Raw genomic sequence first — 20,881 nt, 5'->3', positions numbered from 1 at the left:
GCTAGTGACCGGGACTTGGGGGAAGGCGGGATTTGTCCTGGCCACCCCAGCCCTGGCGGCGGTCGGTTGGCCGCAGGTGGGCGGGCTCGGGTCGGAAGCTGGAGAAGACGAACGCGGCCAGGTGCTCGCGGCCCCGGCCCCCGCGGAGAGCGTCCCGCAGCCCGCGCCGCGCCCGCAGCTGGTCCCCGGGCCCGCCCTCCCCGCGCGGCCGGGCCCGACGGCGAGCGGTGGGGTCGAGCCCATGCGGGGCGGCGACCGCGGGCGTCGTCTGCGCCGCGTGGACCTACGTCTCCGCGCGGGGCGCGCGGCGGGGCCCCACCTGCGGGCCACACCTGCGGGGACCAGGGGGGCGGCATCTGCGCGCGGGCGCGCGGACGCGGACCGGGAAGGCATGGAGCCGGCCAAGGCGAAAAGGAGCCTGGAGAAGGGCAAGGCGCCCGAGAAGGAGCCCGCGCGGGACAAGCGCGAGGAGGAGCGCGTGAGGCGGAAGGGCTCGGAGGAGAAGCTGAAGGCCAGGGACAAGGAGGGCCGCAGGGGCAAGGAGGAGGCCAGAAAGGGGCGGGACGAGAGCCCGAAGGAGCCCGAGAGCGGAGGGGACCGCACCGAGCCAGAGGGCGAGAAGAAGCCGGTCCGGGAAAAAGAGGAGCTGGAGAGCAGCGGCGCCCTGACGCCGCCCTCCGTCGGGCCGTCGGTAAGAGCGCGCGAGCGGCCCCCGGGGGCCTCGCCACGCCCTGCCCCTGGCCCTGCCCCCCGGGAGGGCAGGGACCAGCCCAACTGCGGGCGACCCCTTTGCCAGCCCCCCCCTGCCCCAGCGGGCGCCCCCGCCCCCCTCCGGGTGGAGGAGAGAAAGAGTCGGTGTCCCGAGTGCGCGCCGAAGCACCGTTTTCCCGCCCTCGTCCCCTTGTCCAGGCCCAGCGCACCGACCACCTGGCCGCCTTTAGCAACCAGCCCGAGCCCCGAGCGAGCCCAGCCGTGGATCCCGCACACGCCCTCGGCCCCAGGCTCCGGGCCTTCGGCGGCCCCGGGTTTCCGCAGGGCGAGTTTGGACCGGCTCTTCTCCGGCGGCCGTCCTTACTGCGTCCAGGCTGCCATCCCCAGAGCCGCCGGGCAGGCTTGGGCTCAGAGATGGTCTGTGTGCCCAGCATCCCGGGCTGTCTCCCTGCCCAGGTCTGCGCTCTGGTTCTAAACAATCCCAATGACTACAGGTCACTGGATTCCAAACGACGACGTGGAGCCGTTTGTGCTGAAAGGCACAAGCTGGACAAAGAAAGATGGCGCTGAGAACCACGTTTGTGTCTGAACACACGGGTTTACAGTAACGCCAGGTGTCCTCGTGTGATGGTTGACTATCACGAGAGTGTATACACAGGAGCCAAATGCAAGCGTTTGAGGGCGGGTGACAGGCTTAGAAGCCACAAGGTGCCTGGACTTGGATTAGGGCACTGTTTCTCCTCACCGTACTTCCCAGGGTCTGAGATGGTGTAATAGGAGCCCTGGTGTCGTGGTTACCAGTTGTGACCTCAAGGTTAGCAGTTTGAAATCACCCGCAGCTGGGGTGGGGGGTGGGGGAGAGGGGAGACAGGACTTTCTACTCCTGCGAACAGTTACTGTCTCAGAAACTCATGGGACAGTTAGACCCTGTAAATCAGCATCGACTAGTTGGCTGTGTTTGGGTTTTTTTGAAGTGGCCTCCAAATTGAGCAGCTTGAACCCACCGGCAGCATCTCTGAAGAAAGTTGAGGCTGTCTGCTCCCAGTAAAGGTTTACACTTTCTGAAATGCGTAGGAGGCAGTTTGACTCTGTCCTTTAAGGGGCCTACGAATCAGAATCAATTTGATGGCGGTGAGTTTGGGCTTTGGAAAATGGCAGTTGTTGAAGCTGCATACTAACTGATAGTTGGTGTTTCCAACCCACCACTTGATCCTGTGGCAAGATAAAAAGATAAAAATCCTTGGAACCCTCATGAGGAAGGGCCGACAGGGTCACTCTGAGTGGTAATTGACTCAAGGACAATAGAGTTTGGAAGATGGCAATTTAGTTACCATTGAACAGCCTTCTTTCATATAAGCAGATTCCGGCTCATAATAACTCTTCTAGAGTTTCTTTATGGGAGCAGATAACCCTATATTCACCCCCTCAGAACAGCTGGTGGATTTGTACCTACAAACGTTGTAGTTAGCAGTCCAATGCTTACCACAATTCAACAACAACGAAAACCCCACCTCACTGCCACGGAGTCATTGTCGACTCACAGAGACCCTCCAGGACCGAGACTGTCACTCTCTACAGGAGTAGAAAGCTTGTCTTTTTCCGCAGAGCGACTGTATAGCATTAAAAAACAAATAAAGGAAATGCGCGAAACGTTGGAAAGCTATTTAGGATCCCTTTCTCCCCTGGAGAAACCCAGTCTTAGTCCAACATCAACCTTCAGTGCTCAAGCAGAACCAGCAGAAATGTATATGCTCGGTGTTACTTTGAAAGCAGGGCCATCACGGAATAGAGCAGGGCAGTTCTGCTTGCCCCCTTGGTGCCACCTGGAGGCCAGAAGGTCACCGCCAGTAAACAGCGACTGCACACAGAGGGCCTCCGTCCCTGACCTTGACCGCATGGCCTCCAGTTTGATATTCACTGGCTTTCGTTTATTCAAGACAACTGCCCACTTTTCTAATAGGCCGTTTGGAACACAGAATTGATTTTCTGTGAGTAAATCTGGCTATATTGTTGCTCACTCATGACTGTTATGAAGGTTTGCATTCTCATTCTATCTTTAGACCCACCTGCCCTGCTGGTCCCGCAGTCAAGGTGTGCAGGGAACGTTTTGAAGGCTGGCCTGCTGTTGGACTCTTGTCTTTCCAAAGTTTATCTCTGGTTCACCAGCTTCCCAAATCAGCACACATTTGTCATTGGAACTGGTTGAGCAATTTTTGTAATTTTATCCTTTTCACTTAGTCATGTTGTTGTAGGTGTCACTGAGTCGTTTCCGACTCACAGCAACACCCTCTTTGTACAACAGGATGACACACTGGCCCGGTCCTGCGCCATCCTCACGGTTGTTCCTGTGGGTGAGCCCATGGCTGCAGCCCTGTGGCAGTCCCTCTTGTCAGGGCCTTCCTCTTTTTTTGCTGCCCCTCTTCTTTACCAGGCATGGTGTCCATGTCCAGGGATGGTCCCTCCTGAGAAAGTGTCCACAGTGCATGAGACCTGGTCTTGCCATGCTTGCCTCTAAAGAGCGTTCTGGTGAACTTCTTCCAAGACAGATTTGTTTGTTCTTTTGACCATCCAGGATACTTTCAATGATCTTCACCACACTACAGTTCAAACGCATTGAGTCAGACTTCTTTGGTCTATGTCCCGCTTTCACCTGCATGTGAGGCAATTGAAAGTACCATGGCTTTGGGTCAGGTGCATCTTAGTCATCAAAGTAACCTCAACGCTTTTGATAGAGATCTTGTGCAGCAGATGTTCCCAATTCAATACTTTGATCTCTTGACTGCTGCTTCCATGAGTATCGAGTGGACCCACAGCTGAAATCACAGAGCAAAGGGAAGTCTGAAAATTTGCCCTGTGGTCTATGCCACTGCCAGCAAATGCTGATGCAAAGTCTTATCGGAGACACTCACAAGAACTTGGGGGAGGAGAGGTTTGTGAGATGAACACACACTACTGGCTGACTTTGAAAGACAGATCGGTACAGTTTGTTCTAATGAAACGTTTTTAATCGCGGTTTTATTTTTGTCGAGAACATACACGCAGAACATAGAGCAAATCAACCGTTTCGACATGTGCAGTTCATTGACGGTTGCATTCTGGGCTGAACAACCAGCCTTGCTCTTCTTTTCCCAGTTCCTCCTTCCTGTCCACACTGGTTCCCAGCCCGGTACGTTTCTCTCTCATCTTTCTAGTCACTGCTGTCAATCCCATACTTTAAGAAGGGCACAATGTTCGAGGCAGAAATTCTTTACTAGTTCAGTGGCCCGTTGGCAATTAAAAACATTTGTACGATAGTCAATAATTCAAGATAATGTGTAGATATTTGCTTTTGCCTTGGACCCTGATCATGCTTGTGCCCCAAGGGCAGGTTTTCCCCACACGGGAAACACTGGCTTGAAACTCAGGGCAATAGTTTCAGGGATTAATCTAGCCTCTATGGCTCCAGAAAGCCTGGAGTTCATGAGAATTTGAAATTCTATTTAGTATTTCTCCTTTAAAAAATAGCTTTATTAGGGGCGCATAGGGGCTTATCACAATCCATACATACATCAATTGTGTGTGTAAAGCACATTTGTACATTCATTGCCCTCATTATTCTCAAAACATTTGCTCTCCAGCTAAGCCCCTGGCATCAGCTCCTCATTTTTCTCCTCCCTCCCTGCTCTCCCCTCCCTCATGAACCCTTGATAATTTATAAATTATTATTTTGTCATATCTTTCCCTGTCCAACGTCTCCCTTCACCCACTTTTCTGTTGTCCGTCCTCCAGGGAGGAGGTCACATGTAGATCCTTGTAATCAGTTCCCCCTTTCCCACCCACCCTGCCTCTACCCTCCCAGTATCGCCACTCACACCACTGGTCCTGACAGGATCATCCACTCTGGATTTCCTGTGTTTCCAGTTCCTATCTGTACCTTCTGGTCTAGCCAGATTTGTAAAGTAGAATTGGGTTCATGATAGTGGGGGAGAAGGAGGCATTTAGGAACTAGAGGTAAGTGGTATGTTTCATCATTGCTACATCGCATCCTGACTGGCTCGTCTCCTCTCCGAGACCCTTCTGTAAGGGGTTGTCCATTGGCCTACAAATGGGCTTTGGGTTTCCACTCCTCATTCCCCCCCTCATTCACTATGATAAGATTTTTTGTTCTGATGATGCCTGATACCTGATCCCTTGACACCTGGTGATCACACAGGCTGGTGTGCTTCTTCCATGTGGGCTTTGTTGCTTCTGAGCTAGATGGCCCTTGTTCACCTTCAAGCCTTTAAGTCCCCAGATGCTATATCTTTTGATAGCCGGCCACCATCAGCTTTCTCCACCACATTTTCTTATGCACCCATTTGTCTTCAGCGATCATATCATGGAGGTGAGCACACAATGATATGATTTTTTGTTCTTTGATGCCTGATAACTGATCCCTTTAGCACCTCGTGATCACACAGGCTGGTGTGTTCTTCTATGTGGGCTTTGTTGCTTCTGAGCTAGATGGCCACTTGTTGATCTTCAAGCCTTTAAGACCTCAGATGCTATATCTTTTGATAGCTGGGTACCATCAGCTTTCTTTACCATATTTGCTTATTCACCTGCTTTGTCTTCAGCAGTTGTGTCAGGAAGGTGACCATCATAGAACACCAATTTATTTATTTATTTAAAAACATTTTATTAGGGGCTCACACAACTCTTATCACAATCCATACATATACATACATCAGTTGTATGAAGCACATCCGTACATTCTTTGCCCCAATCATTTTCAAAGCATTTTAAAAAATTTAATTTAATTTTTTTAACAATTTATTGGGGCTCAAGAATGCCAATTTAATAGAAGAAAGTATTCTTGCATTGAGGGAGTACTTGAGTGGAGGCCCAATGTCCTTCTGCTACCTTAAGATAAACCTATAAATATATGCAGATAGATCTATTTCCCCATCATATAAATATATTTGCATATGTACAAGCCTTTATTTAGACCTCTATAAACACCCAGCATTTCTCCTTTTATGATCAACATTCTTCTATAGAATCTTTGATCAGAATGTTCAGTAATAGTAGCCAAACACCATCCAATTCTTCTGGTCACATGACAGAAGGGAGTTGTCCATTGCAGCGAATAGCCGTACACTCCACTTCCTTCTCCCATTTGGGACTCCTCTTCTTCCTATCTTGCTAGAGTCAGATAGAAATCCATTCTTGTACCTTGGATGGCCATTTGCCCCAGTTACTACATAATACAATGCAACAGACTAGAAGGCAGAGCAGAAGCATTAATGCGATTATTAGGCCAATTTTATTATTAGATTCTTAGACTTAGTCTAATTAGATTATTAGACTATGATGTCTCTTGAAACCATTGTCCTAAACTTCTAAGCGAGCAATTATTCCATAAGGTGTTTGGTTGATCTAAGCGACCTCAGCATCTCTCTCTCTCTCTCTCTATCTCTCTCTCTCTCTCTCTCTCACACACACACACACACACACACACAGGTGTGAAGTTCTGTTGTAGTTTACAATTCTTGGATCCTACCACAAGTACTCTGGGAGACAAAAATAAAGGAAGCACGCAAAGCCCTGCCCTTTAGGAGTCTGTTGATAGCACTGTTTTACTGGTCGATCTTTTGTTTTGCAGGAGAAAAACAAGCAGATCATAGTGCTGGGCCTAGATGGAGCAGGAAAAACCAGCGTCCTCCACTCTCTAGCGTCAAACAAAGTCCAGCACAGCGTGGCCCCCACCCAAGGTTTCAATGCAGTGTGCATCAACACTCAGGACAGACAAATGGAGTTCCTGGAGAGTAAGCCTGTCGCCCTCATTGCAGATATGGGATAGCTGGGCTGTGTTCTTTCTTAAGCTAGATTTCATCAACATAGGGTGCTCTGGGGAAGGTGACGCTGCCCCAGATTTTTCTCGATTTTCAGAATGCGTGTGTAACTTAATCCTAGGGTACGACCTAGGACAAATAGCTTGCTGCTCTTTGGAGGTTTCACCTTGCAGCAGTGCTGGCGATGGCGGGCAGTTTGGAGAAAGGCTTTAGCTTTCCTCCGAGAAGCTCCACGAGCCTCCCTCCTCTCACATGACCCCAAGCAAATAAGCAATTTCAGTCACTACGCTGTGTTTCCTTTTCCACAAACACAACCATCGATCCAGTGTAGAAGTCTAGACTCTATAGAAATCGTGCAGCCACCACCTCTCTAGAGAGTGCACTTTCTCTGAGCGGGAGATCCTCTGTACTCTCTCTCCCTGGAAGCTCTCAGCCATTCGCTTGGCATTGCATGGCATGTATAGGCTAATGATGCCTAAATTTCTATATCCAGCCCAAGCCTCCAGCCCTCGCCACTTGGGTGCCAAAACAAAATGTTGATGTTTCTGCTTATCAGCTTCTATCCCTGTAATTCACTGGTCCTCACCTACCAAGTTCCTTAAACAAACACAAATAAACAAAAGTCTCAAAATACCCAAAACAAATTTAAAGAATGATCAAAATCTAGGAAGATACGGGCAGACCTACCAATGACATGCGAGCTTCATTGTTTTGTCAACTAGCAAAGATCCACAGGAGTTGAATACAGTAAGTTTAATGAACTGGACAATGTAAAATTCTGCATCCACATAGAATACACATTTTGTCCAAACACATGTGCAGGTGAAATGTCATGGTGTGTACACCCTACTTTCAGATTGGCACAAAGAAAGGGTGTGCAGGTAGATAGAGAAATAGATGGCACAGTTGTGGCAAGGTGTTAGCAGTGTGAGCCTAGGTGCTAGGTGTGAAGGTGTTCATTGTATGGCTCATTTAGTTCTTCTGTCAATGTCAGTTGACATTTAAAAACAAATTTTGATAAAGGAAAAATTGAGTATATATTTGGAATTAAAAATATGATTCTAAACAGCTTATCATTGAAAGAATAGAATCCTGATGGGAAAATGAAAACATTAAGAGTGAGAAATTGTTTTTTTTAAAAACTATCAGCCCAAATTTGGCATGCAGTGTGCAGTATAGATAATGCGTTTAAAGAATACAGCTTTAATCCAAATATTTATATCCAAGAGGAAGACAATTGAAAATGTATAGGTTAGATAAATAATGTGTTGGTTGTACTGTTCTTTGATCTCATCTGTCAGTTTGTCATACTGTGGTGACTTGTGTGACACTAGAAGCTGTGCTACCAGTAACCCAGACACAGCAAGTCACCATGGTGGGCAGGTTTCTGCAGTTTCCAGACTAAGAACAGGCAAGGAATAGGGATTGGTCTGAGGGATTAGCCACTGAGACCGTATGACCAGCATCAGAACATGATATGACATAATGCTGGAAGATGGTCCTCTCAGGTTGGAAGAGACTCAAAAGAGTTCAAGGAAAAAGCTGCTTTAACAGTAGAGTCATCTCACTGACATCGATAAAGGAAAACTTTATGGGCCTCAGATACTGAAGGGGCACAATTCAAAATGAGAAAAATGCACAGATCCATCAATTGTGTAATTTATGAAGTATGAATCTAGGACAACTGGAAGACAAAAACAAAATGGAGCACACAAAATTTGATACCCTAGGCTTTAGTGAACAGAAATGGACTTTTAAATTATACAGTCATATGGTTTACTATGTTGGAAATGTCAGTTTGAGAGACATGGCATCATATTCATCATCAAGAAGAACATTTCCAGATTATCTTTAAAGTACAATGCTGTTTGTCATCAGAGAGTATCTATATGTCTGTTTATACAGAAGACCACTCTTGCAACAATAATAGAACTATTATTCAAACTTACACACCACACATTTGTGCCAGTAATGAAGAAGTAGAAGAATTCTACCAAACTTCTTCAGTCTGAAATAAACATGCAATCAAGATAACACTGATCATTATTGTTGACTGGAATGCAAAAGTTGGAACCAAACATCAGTAGTTGAAAAACATGGCCTTGGTGATAGAAGCAAAGCTCAAAGTTGCTTGATAGAATTTTTCAAGACCAATGACTCCTTCATTGCATCTACCCTTTACAACAACATAAATAGTGATGGTACACGTGAACCTCGCCAGATAGAAGAAACAGGAACCAAATTGACTGCATCTGTGGGAAGAAATGATGGAGAGCCCTATATCAACCGAAACAAGGCCAGGGACCACCTGTGGAACAGATCATCAATTGCTCACAAGCAAGTTCAGATTGAATCTGAAAAAAAAATTAACACAAGTCCACAAGAGCCAAAATAGGATCTTAAATATAGTCCATCTGAATTTCGAGAACCGAGTTGACCTATTGAACACTAATGATTGAAGACCAAAGGAGTCATGGTGTGGCATCATGAATATCACACATGAAAAAAGCAAAAAGGTCATTAAAAAGTAAATAAAAATAAAAATGAGAGTGAAAAGACCAAAGTGGATGTCAGAAGAGACTCTCAAACTTGCTCTAGAAAGCACACTAGTGAAAGCAAATGCAAGAGATGATGAAGTAAAAGAACCGAATAGACATTTCAAGAGGCAGCTGGAGAAGAATTACAGTGAAATGTTAGCTGGAGTTAGAAAACCGAAGGAAGAACATGGTCAGCATATCGAAACCTGAAAGCACTAAAGGAAAAACTCAAGGCTTGAGATGTACTATTGAAGGATTCTACAGGCAAAATATTGAAAGAGGAAATATAAAATAAATCGAACTCATCACCATCAAGTTGATGCCAACACATAGAAACTCTGTATAAGACAGGGCAGAACTGCCTCTGTAGGTTTCTGAGACTATAAAGCCTCATCTTTCCCCCGTGGAGTGGATAGTGTTTTTGAACTACTTGTGTAATCACTATGCCACCAAAGCTTCTCCTTTGAATGAGGAAGGAAACATCAAAAGAAGATGAAAGAGATACACAAAGTAACTGTAGCAAAAAGAATTGAATGACACTCATCCTACTGACGGGTAGGCTAGGATTAAGAACTGAGAGAATTGAAGGAAGAGGTCCAAGCTGCACTGAAAATATTAGTGAAAAACAAGTGTCCAGTGATTGACAGGATACCAATAGAAATGTTTCAACAAAATGTTGCAAGATAGGAAGCACTCACTTGTCTGTGCTGGGAAATCTGGAAAGACAGCTACTTGTCCTACTGACTGGAAGAGCTCTATATTTGTGCTCATTCCAAAAAGAAGGGACTCAACAGAATGCAGAGACAATCAAGCAATAGTAATATCACATGTAATTTTGCTGGAAAAAAAGGGAAAAAAATGGTTGCATTTGTACATCGGGGTCTGAGCTCCTAGAGATTCAAGCTGAATTCAGAAAAGGATTTGATATCACATGGGTCTTCACTAAAAGCTGAGAATATCAGAAAGATGCTTACTTGTGTTTTGAAGTATGAAAAGGCGTTTGACTGTGTGGACCATGGCAAACAATGGATAGCCTCAAGAACGGGAATTTCTGAGCTTCATTTGCTCATGAGGAACTGTACACAGATGAAATATGGGCGTTCAAACAGAACAAGGGGACACTGCGTGGTGTGAAATCAGGAAACGAGGTGTGTGTATGCAGCACATATGAATTATTGTTCCCTGGAATAAAGAATAAGAGGGAAATTAAAGCATTCCCAGGCCAACAAAAGCTGAGATCCTTACCAGACAGCCTTTAAAAAGTACGACTGGGAGTTCTGTAGATGGAAGGCTAAAAACACTGCAAAGTAATTCAAAGCTGTCCATCAAAAGACCTTTAATCAAGAGAGGTGCATGGACAAGGATGAGGGGTGGCAATAAGACAGATATTCTTGCTCAACTAAATAAGAGGACACACACACACACAAATAGGCAAGAGACAGGAATGGATATTTAAAAAAACCAGTTTTACTGGCATATACTTTACATAACACAGAATCTGATTGTTCAGTCATATTAAGAAGAGGTGAGCAATCACCACCGCTATTCATTTCAGAACATTTTCTTCTCGTGCTCATTGTTAGTGCCCCATTTCCCATCAAACCTCCCTTGCCATTCTCTTAAGTAATTAAAAAAATTTTATTTTATTGGGGGCTTGTACAATTCTTTTTTTTTACAAGAGAGAGTTGTATTTTTTTTAAACATTTTATTAGGGGCTTATACAGCTCTTATCACAATCCACACATATACATACATCAATTGTATAAAGCACATCCGTACATTCTTTGCCCTAATCACTCTCAAAGCATTTGCTCTCCACTTAAGCCCTCCGCATCAGGTCCTCTTTTTTTTCCCCTCCCTCCCTGCTCCCCCTCCCTCATGAGCCCTTGATAATCCACAGATTGTTATTTTGTCATATCTTGCCCTATCCGGAGCCTCCCTTCCCCCCCTTCTCTGCCGTCCCTCTCCCAGGGAGGAGGTCACATGTGGATCCTTGTACAATTCGTACAATCCATACATTCATCCATCGTGTCAAGCACATTTGTACATTTGTTGCCATCATCATTCTCAAAACGTTTTCTTTCTACTTGAGCCCTTGGTATCAGCTCCTCATTTCTCACCCTCCCTCCCTGCTCCTCCCAGTAGTTCTTAATCCCGTTGCTATCTCTGTAGATTAACTTGTGCTGGATTCCACAGACAGAATATTATACAAAACACAAACAGGATGCCAACAAAACAACCCAACAACAACGACCAGACAAACAGAAAAACCTCAATGGAAAAGAAAGCAGGAGCTATTAAAAACTGAAACCTTAACATGGGTCAGAAGGGAGAGCAAATGATAAGGTTTTCCATTTTAACCTACCAAGGTCCTCCCTCATGGGCTGTGCACTGCTCTCTGTGGATGGCAAGGCTGTGCACACCCCCCGGCTATGCGCAGAGGCAAGTCGTGGGGGGCTTAATCCAGATGGGAACCCTTCAAATGGGTTTTGGGCTCCGGCTGTCATCCATAGCTTTCTGAAAATTTAATTTAAGGTGGTCAGAATTTAAGCTCTAATACCTGTAAATGAATACTTTACATGAAAGGACACCAATTTGAAATGCAGCATGTATTTTTTAATTCACCATCTGATTTTTTTAGTAGCCTTGTTTCACTTTTGAAGTCTTAACTGATAAACATGCGGTGAGCAAAAAGGCTGCCACGTTTCACAGGATCAGGAACCCACCCCCTGTCTCACTCTTTTTTTTTGACATTCTTCATAATATCTGCGAATTTTTATTATTTCCATTTTAGCTATTTCATTTAATTAATCTAGTTTTCTTGCCCCCTTACATTCTCATCTTTGTTTTAAAGTAATTGTGATTGTTTGTTCTCAGATAGGTGATATTTTTAAAGGGGTACCATACTTTTAGGTGGTATTCATTATTTTGTGAGCAAATGTATTGCTTTCCCCCATGTGGAAATAATCTGAAACAGGAAACATCTGTTATTATATTTAATATCTCACATATGCTGAACATGAAAACTTGTGAGGGGTAAATATTCCCACTGACTCCTTCCCCAGTAACATCCCCATTTCTACTAAGAAACGGGTTCACTCTGTTATAGCAGTGTGCATAAATTACCTAAACTTGTCCAATCTGGCTCTTCAGTGGACACTCCTGAAATCCCATTCTTTTAACATAATGTTTTATTGTGTTTGGGTTTGAGGTTTCCACAGCAACTTCAGTTTCCATTCAACAATTTCTACAGAGTTTGGTGGTTGAGTGACTGGTTAGACATGCTTCACCACGTGTTGAGCATTCTCGTGATTGTCCGTTCTGGTTGTTCCATTTGCAATTTCTTCTTATTGTACTTCCTTTACCATTCTCTGTAGTCGGCGGCAGCGAACCTTTCCGTTCTTATTGGGAAACATACCTGTCCAAGGGATTGCTGCTCATCTTTGTGGTAGATTCAGCAGATCACAGCCGGTTACCTGAAGCCAAAAAGCACCTTCATCAATTGATTGGAACAAATCCGATCCTCCCTCTGGTTGTGTTTGCAAACAAACAGGTAAAAATTAGTACAAATAGAGATTGGGCTTAACAGATTTGTTATTAATTCAGAAAAATGGAAATGTGGGCTTTCAATGACGAGATTCAATTATTTTCTGTGTAGTCAATTCAGCTTATACTTAGTACTGGATGTGAAGCATTGAACTATAGCTTATCAAAGTGCAAAATCAATACCTTATACCATAGCATATGTATGTCACTCCTCCATGGTTTTTTATTAATAAATTATGAATTCCCCCTCCCACAAAGAAAATTATGAACCTCTCAGCAAAATTATCTTGCCAAAATGAGAGGGAAATTAAAACATTCCCAGACAAACAGAAGCTCTGAGAATACATACCCACCACATCAGCCTTATAATAAATACTAATAAGAGTTCTGTTCTAATGATAGGGAAGAACAGGAAGGGAAAAGACACTGTCAGAGCTGTACATAAAAAAGGGAGATCTTTAAGGGAAGTACATGGATAAGTGTAAGAGGTAGTAGTAATAAGGTAGATATTCATCCTTGATAATTCTAAATTTTTTAACAAAGAGTAGGAATAAAATTATGTTACATAATTATAGGTTACATAAACTGTAAAGACATAATTAGTGATAACAAGAAAAGGAGAGGGCAAGAGAAATTGTGTTGATAAAGAATTTCTTCTGTTACTCAAATTTGTACCACTTTACCACAAGTACTATAAATACAAGCTTTACATGTAACATTCATGGTAACTACTAAGAAAAGTATTAAAAAATAAACAAAGAGAGAAGGGAGCCAAAAAAGCTCACTACAATAAATCAACAAGACAAAAGCAGGCAGTACCAAAGGACAAAGAAGGCTTCACACACACACACACACACACACACACACACACACACACACCCAAAATGTCAGAAGTAAGTCACTTATCAGTAATTACAGTAAATGAACTATTTGTTTTAATTAAAAGACAAGAGTAGCTGAATAGATTGAAAAATCATGATCCAACTATATGCTGTTTGCAAGAGGTACATTTTAAACCCATGGACACAAATAGGTTGAAAATGAAGAAATGGGCAAAATATTCTGTAGAAATAATAACCAGTCTTAGTGTCTGTGTTAGTCTGGGTACGTTAGAGAAACAAATCCACAGAAACTCATGTGTAAGAGAGAATTTTACATAAAGTTTAAGCACGCATCAAGAAACCATCCCAACCCAGTGCTGCCCAAGCCCACGAGTCCAACATTAACCCATTAACCCATATGTCCAACACCAATCCACAAAGTCCTCCTCCATCTCACAAAACAGAGGCAATGATGCCGACTGCAGGAGAAAAGCCTAGTCAGTGAATGTGTAAGCATCTCAGCACTGGCAGGGGTCTCCACACAGCTGCTCCAGCACCCAGGGCTGCATCGGGGTAGGTCCATGTCACCATGTGGCTTCTCCTCAGGGATGTCTTGCAGTAAGTGAGCTCTGCCAGCCAAAGCAGGGAACTGCTAAGGCAGCTGCACTCTGGTGTGACCATTACAAAGCAAGAGACCTCAAAAGGTCAGGCTCACCGAGCCATTTATCTCTCTGCCCTTCAATTAACCCCACATGTGTTTATTGGCCAGGATGGCACAAGAAACGAACTCAGTGTTACACAAAGTAAACTTTGAGACAAAATCTGTTAGAAGAGATAAAACTGGACATAAGTGATAAAAGAGTCAGCTAATTAAGAAGATTTAGCAATCATATGTATGCAGCCAACATTGGCACATCGAAGTATATAAAGTAAACCATAGGTAGAATTAAAGGGAAAACTAAATAGTACTACAATAATTGGAGAATTCGCAACACCATTTTCAGTATTAGAACATCTAAGAGAAGATCAACAAGGAATCTAAAGACACAAATGACACTATGAACCAGCTTGTCGTAACACACACACAAAGCAAACTCAGCTCTCTGCCATTGAGTCAATTCTCACTCAGAGTGGCCCTGTAGGACAGACTAGAACTGTCTCTTTTTGAGATGCTGAGGCTATAAGTCTTCATGAGAACAGAAAGCCTCCTGTTTTGCCATGGAGCTATTGCTAGGGTTAAACTCCTGACCTTGTGGTTAAACCGCAGCCCAACATGTAATTCACGCCACCACCAGGGCTTCTTAGCAGACACACAAGTGGACTTCATAAAGTGTGTGGGAAATTCCATGATCTTTTTGAAACCCTTTCAATACAGACCACTGCACTCTCACATAGTACACAACGTGCAGTCTAATCCAGTGCACACGGAGCCTTGGTGACATAGTGGTTATGACTTGGGCTACTAATTGCACGGTCAGCAGTCTAGATCATCAGCCACTCCAAGGGAAAAAGATATGGCTTTCTGCTGCCCAAAATTTGCTCTATCGCACTGCTATGAGTAGAATTTTGCGAGTGCACACATGCATTCTCCAGGACAGACTACCTTTTAGGTCACAATGCAAATCTTCATAAATTTTAAAAGATTGAAATTATACAAAATGTTTTCTCTGACCACACAGAGTGAAAAATAGAAATGCACAATGAAAAAAAGAAAACCAAACCACCACCACCCTGGGAAATACCCAAATATATGGAAATTAAAAATAACACATTTGGTTATTTAGAAAGAAGCAACGAAGAACAAAGTAAGAAAGCAAAAGGGAAATTACAAATTTCTAAGAGTCAAATGAACATGAAAGTTGTTGCTGTTAGGTGTGGTTGAATCAGCTGTGACTCTTAGCAACCCTCCATACAACTGAATGAAGCACTGCTCGGGCCTCACGATGTTCATGTTGGAACCCATTGTTGGAGCCACTGTGTCAATCCATCTCTTTGTGGCTCTTCCTCTCTTCTTGATACTCTGTTCTGCTCCGATGTCTTTCTCGAGGGACTGGTTTCTCCTGATAAGGTGTCCAAAGCACAAGCACCCATACCTCACAGGTACAGCATACCAAATGAAGGAAACTCATAGCAAAAAAATGCCTACCTGAAAAAACAAGACAGATCTCAAAGAAAGGAAGTATTAAAAATCAGAGAAGAAATAAATAAAATGCAGGAAAACAATAGAATTTTTAAAGTTGGTTCTTAGAAAAGACAAAGTAAATCAACAAGCCTTTAGCAAGACTGATAAAATAAAAGAAAAGGTGCAAATAATCAACATGAAAAAATGAAAGGGGATATTATAACTGACCTGGTAGAAATAAAGAGAATTATGAACAACTCTGGCAACAAACCAGATAACCTAGATAAAAAGGGACAGATTTTTAAAATCAAACAATTTACCCAAACTGACCCAAGAGGTAATAGCAAGTTAAATAGACTCATAAGTAAAGAGATTGAATCAGTGATCAATAACCTTAAAAGAAAAAAAAAAATCCTGGGCTAGAAAACTTCACAGGGGGAGTTTTACCAAACAGAGGAGAATTGACACCAATCCAGTTTACACTCTTTCAGAAGGTAGGAAGACTCCTAATTCATTCTATAAAGCAAACAGCCCCGAGACTCAAATTGGGTAAAGATACCACAAGACAACTGCATCTCTTATGATATAGATGCATCAATAGAACAAAGGAAAAGAGCCACAAGAGTATCTCCATGGATGAAGAAAAAGCATTTGGTAAAATTCAGCACCTTTTCTTGATTGAAACCCTAATGAAGATAGGAACAAGAGAAATTCCTCAAGATGATGCCGGGCACATATGAAAAGTCAACAGCTAACTTTCTACTTAATGAAGAAAGACTCACAACTTTCCCCTTGAAATTGGCACCAAGACAAGGGTGTCCACTTTTATGATTACTTTTTTTAACCAATGTTGGTGATGTGGGGAAATTGGAACTCGTAATCATTTCTGGTGGGACTACAAAATGGCACAGCCATTGTGGGAAACAGCATTGTGTTTCCTCCGAAAACGGAAATAGACATTAGAAGAGGCAAAGAATTATACTTTGACCTTGTAGCTTTGACGTCAAGGACTGGATCTTGGCACAAGAATAAGCTTCCTTTCTCCAGTGTGAACCTCTACCTTCCCTGCCTCCCGGCGACTCCTCTGACCAAGTAGGATTGTACAGTGAGTTTTACAGGACAGTAACCTTGGGAAGCAGTTGGCCTGGTCTGTCTTCCTGGGCACCCCTGGATGGTTTCGAACAGCTAACCTTTCAGCTAGTAGTTGAGTACTGACGTCAGAATCTACTCAAAGCCAACTAACGTCACCACCTCTCTGTCTTCCCTGTGGGGTTTCTCTCGGCTCAAAGCTTCTTCCATCTCTGAGTCTCATCCTTCTTCTTCTGTCTCTCTCCTCGCTGCCTCCCTCCCACCACCCCTGCTTGCTTCCGTGCTGTGTTTCTGCTCTCTCCCTTCGGTGGTTCCGCACCCCCCCCACCCCCCGCCCCGTAATGAAATCCAAAGTATTGTTTTCAGTAGAATAAATGGGCACACATGGAAACTCATACTGGGAAACTCTGGAATCACTAAAATCTAATAAGAACAAAATAATGACTAAGGAATCAAATTTCTTTTGATATGAGGGGGCTTCAAAAAGTTGGTAGAAAAAAAACCCCACTACCTTTAATTCAATTTTCCCCAAAAAACTTTTGGGAGCCTCCTTGTATAAATGAAAAAGAATTGATAAACGAAAAGAGAAAGGAATCATGCTCAAAGAAAGTATACTGCTTACGATTTAAATTTTTTTCAGAAAGGAATTGATCAAATTACTCTTGGGGTTGGGAGGCGATCAGGGAGTTACTTATATTCGCTTGGCTTGATCCCAGAAAATAAATTTTTTTACTGGTGTAAGATATCTTACTATATATAAGATAACATTTGCCAATTGAACATTCCAGAATGTTTTTTGAGTATAATTCAATGCTGTCATCGTTCTAATGGAAGTATTTATATTTAAACAACCTCTGGGGCTGTATTAGTAAAGTCACCATGTTCTCTATATCAAACGATGGGTTCTTTGAGAACAATAAAGAAATTCAAAAGGACTGCAAAATAACCAACTTTTCTATTCTTTTCCATTCCGGGTTAAGGATCTTGAAGAAGCGTATCGCATCACAGATATCCATGATGCATTGGCATTGTCGGAGGTGGGGAATGACAGGAAGATGTTCTTGTTTGGAACCCAGGTGACTGAAAATGGCTCAGAGATACCGTCCATCATGCAAGATGCCAAAGACCTGATCGCACATCTGGCTGCAGATGTGCAGTGACCAGGGCTTGTCTGCTGCACAGCTCACGGCCCCCATGTCAGTAGGAGTGTTGGGTGTTAGGTTGGAAGCCAAGGGTCTCCACTTCCAAATAAAAAATAAGCCATTTCCTATTTTCTCAATGCACAGCATAGATAAGTATACAAAGATACTGTTAATTTATTGAGAGCATGGGTTTAGGTTCTGAATATTTGCAAGACACTGTATTTTGAGAGGCTTCTGTTTTTAACAGAATTAAAATGAATATTAGCAAGCTTTAATAACTTTGGAGGTTTTTAAATAGTATGAAGCTTATATATTTTAATAAGCTTTTTCTTACCACCTCAGTGAGTCTGTTTCACACGGCAGGAAAAGAAGTAATCAGTATAGAACAATGAGAAAAAGAAAGTACTACAAAAGTCATGCAGAAGATATGTTAACATTCAGAAAGGTTTAGGAAAACTGGCTCTTTGAAGACATGTTCAAAGATGGTAGGTCAAAAAGCATTGCTACGGTTTACATGCATGAGTTGATTACTATTTTTAAGTCACCAGTGAATAGCTGCAAACAAGTTCTCTCTGTAATACACTTGTCTTAGTCTCGTTAGGGTGCATTCTAAAATACCTACGTCCAATCAGAACAGTGGTCCCGAGGGGATCTTCTGGGCCAGTTAAATGTAAACAAGAGAAATCATTTCAGAATATAATGGTAGATATTTTGGGGGATTCCCAAGGAATAGTGTTGGTAGATTGTCTCAAAGATCATAGGATAGTTGCAGGGGTTTATTCTGAAGAGGTTTCTTGCAGAAAGCTACATTGTTCAGAAAAAGGCCAGGAAAGTCCCACGAAGGCGTTTTCCCATCACAACAATGTAGCTGCTCTTCATGCAAGGGCAGCTGGCTCCTTGAGAGGCACAAATGTCATCGGAGAACCTTCCCTCACCCGTTCGACAGCCCCAATCTTGCCTCTTCAGACTGCTCTTTGTTCCCCAAACCCAACATTTAAAAGGAACTGGATTTGAGTCTCTGGAAGATGCTGTTTTGATGTGGTGTAAATTAGCAATTGCAGAATTCTTTGGGGGAAAGGGTTAGAAAGCTGGAAATGTGGCCTTCAGAAGTGGATGGACAGACCTGATGGAGGACTTGTCGAGAAGTGTCACATTTTGATATTTACTTAAGAAAGGCTTCTGTGATTTTGTACGAGACTTCTGACTTCCCCTTGTACTAGATGAGAGCATTATGGGGATGCGGTTTTTAAGTTCTTGACATTTTTACTTTTGTATTAGAACTTTTTTTTTTCTTGGACTAACTTAAACAAAATAATAAAACTACTTTGAAAGCGTGGTACCATGAAAGCAAGTGACTGAGTCATGGGGAACGTGAGTGTGCTTCACAAGGGGGTCAATGGTCGAGTTTTCAGGACTAGATTGACAGGCTTTCCGTCAAGATTCTGGATGATCTCAAACCTGCAAGCTTTTGGTTAGCAGCCATGTACTTTGACTATTTGAACCACCCAAACCAAAAAACCAAACTCACTGCCATCAAGTCAATTCTGACTCACAGCCACGCTGTAGGAGAGCCTAGAACTGCCCCCTGGGGCTCTACTTCCCCAAAGAGTTACCATTGAACCACCCAAGGACTTTTGAATCAGCCAATTACTTAGATACACTGTAAACCCAACAAATTAAACCTAGTGCCTTGCCTTAAATAATAATAAAAAAATTAGAGAAAATATATTTTCTGTAAAATTTTCCCTTAACATTGGAATCTGTGGCAAAATAAAGAACCAAGATATAGCGAAAGCTGTCAGCCCTTCCCAATGTTAGCAACTCTTTTGAGTTGTAGGTTAAAAGATGATGTACGAATTGAACTTAAGCATCGTTCCAACCCTTTCCCCAAAGAAGTATTCACATATGGAGGGGCTTTGTCTCATGTCCTTTAGACATAGTGTTAGGAGGGACTAGTCCCTGGAGAAGCACATCGTGCTTGGGAAAGTGGCATGGGATTAAAAAAAAGGAAAACCTTCAACAAGATGGACTGACACTGGCTGCATCACTGGGCTGAAACAAGAATAATTGTGGGATGGCACAGGACCGGACAGGGTTTCGCTCTGTTGCGCATCAGGTCTGGAAGGGTCAGAAGTGGCTCGATGGCACCCAACAGGTACAAGCTCGTGTCTGTGCAAAATGATGACCACCTTCTAAGAGGACGCATTACAGGCACTTCCTTGAAGGTCTCTAGCTTTCTCGGTCAATGCCACAGGATAATGCTTAAAGGTATCCATATCACAGCAGCTGTTCAGTTGTCCAGTGTCAGACCTTGTGTCTGATATTTGGTGGCTGGATCACCCAATGATTCAAAATTGTCATAAACTTGGGATTCCACCTTCTGCCCCAAGCACCACCTCTCTCATCCCCACCAGACAAATCGCTCCATTGTCCTGTGTCTCACTCAGTCTTCGCTCAGTGAAAAGACCAGTTCAGATGCAGACTATTTCCAACCCTAAATTCTGGTTCTGTGTACTCTCTCTTCCTGGTTGTCAGCTTGAAAGCCGATTCCCAAAGCTTCCAGGAAGAGGAAAGGGATCCTTGTTCTTCCTTGTTCAGCCTTGGGTTTCTCACATTAAACTTTTAGATTCTGTATTTTGCCCACAAGTGTCCTGGCTGCGGTTTTCCCTTCAGGGAACAGTTATTGAGTGCCAATGTGCCAGTCTTTGCTGCTTGCTAGGAATGACGGAACCAGGGACCCTGGACTTGACACACAGCTCTCTCAGTCTGGCGAGCGATGTACATGTTACAGGAACTTCTAATGGAAAGGGCAATCTGCTAACACAGGTCGGAATGGTGTCCAAGTGGCTGCTGGCCACTTGGGGGTGGCATTCAGTACTTCAGATAATTTACCACCATCTGGAGTCCGTTGCCAGCCTGCCAGGCTCAGTAACTACAGACTTGGTCAACATACTAAACATGGACCCACCTTTTCATTTATACATTCAATAAACACTTAGTGCCAACTATGTTCTAGTGATCTTGTCAGACTCTTTCGATTGAAAACGATGAAAACTGAACTCAAATTTCCATGTCTCTCTCAACGAGGATCGTTCTTTTT

General features: G+C 43.4%; 1 protein-coding gene across 1 annotated transcript; it reads left to right on the top strand.

Annotated features, from left to right (window-relative positions):
• Window positions 1-483: 483 nt before the first annotated feature.
• On the top strand, window positions 484-19,070 carry ARL9 (ARF like GTPase 9). Its single transcript, XM_075544961.1, has 4 exons — window positions 484-691; window positions 6,335-6,497; window positions 12,439-12,614; window positions 17,620-19,070. The coding sequence occupies exons 2-4, from the start codon at window positions 6,482-6,484 to the stop codon at window positions 17,797-17,799; spliced, it is 372 nt and encodes a 123-aa protein (XP_075401076.1). The 5' UTR covers window positions 484-691; window positions 6,335-6,481; the 3' UTR covers window positions 17,800-19,070.
• The last annotated feature ends 1,811 nt before the right edge of the window (window positions 19,071-20,881 follow it).

This window comes from Tenrec ecaudatus, chromosome 3 (assembly GCF_050624435.1).
Source record: "Tenrec ecaudatus isolate mTenEca1 chromosome 3, mTenEca1.hap1, whole genome shotgun sequence".
NCBI classification, from domain to species: Eukaryota; Metazoa; Chordata; class Mammalia; order Afrosoricida; family Tenrecidae; genus Tenrec; species Tenrec ecaudatus.
This window is presented reverse-complemented; position numbering and strand designations above follow the sequence as displayed.

What these genes read in the sequence shown, in the direction of transcription:
- ARL9 (XM_075544961.1), top strand. An exon ending in TTGTGTTTGCAAACAAACAG is followed by an intron (nt 12,615 to 17,619) that starts GTAAAAATTAGT and finishes TTCCGGGTTAAG; the next exon opens with GATCTTGAAGAAGCGTATCG.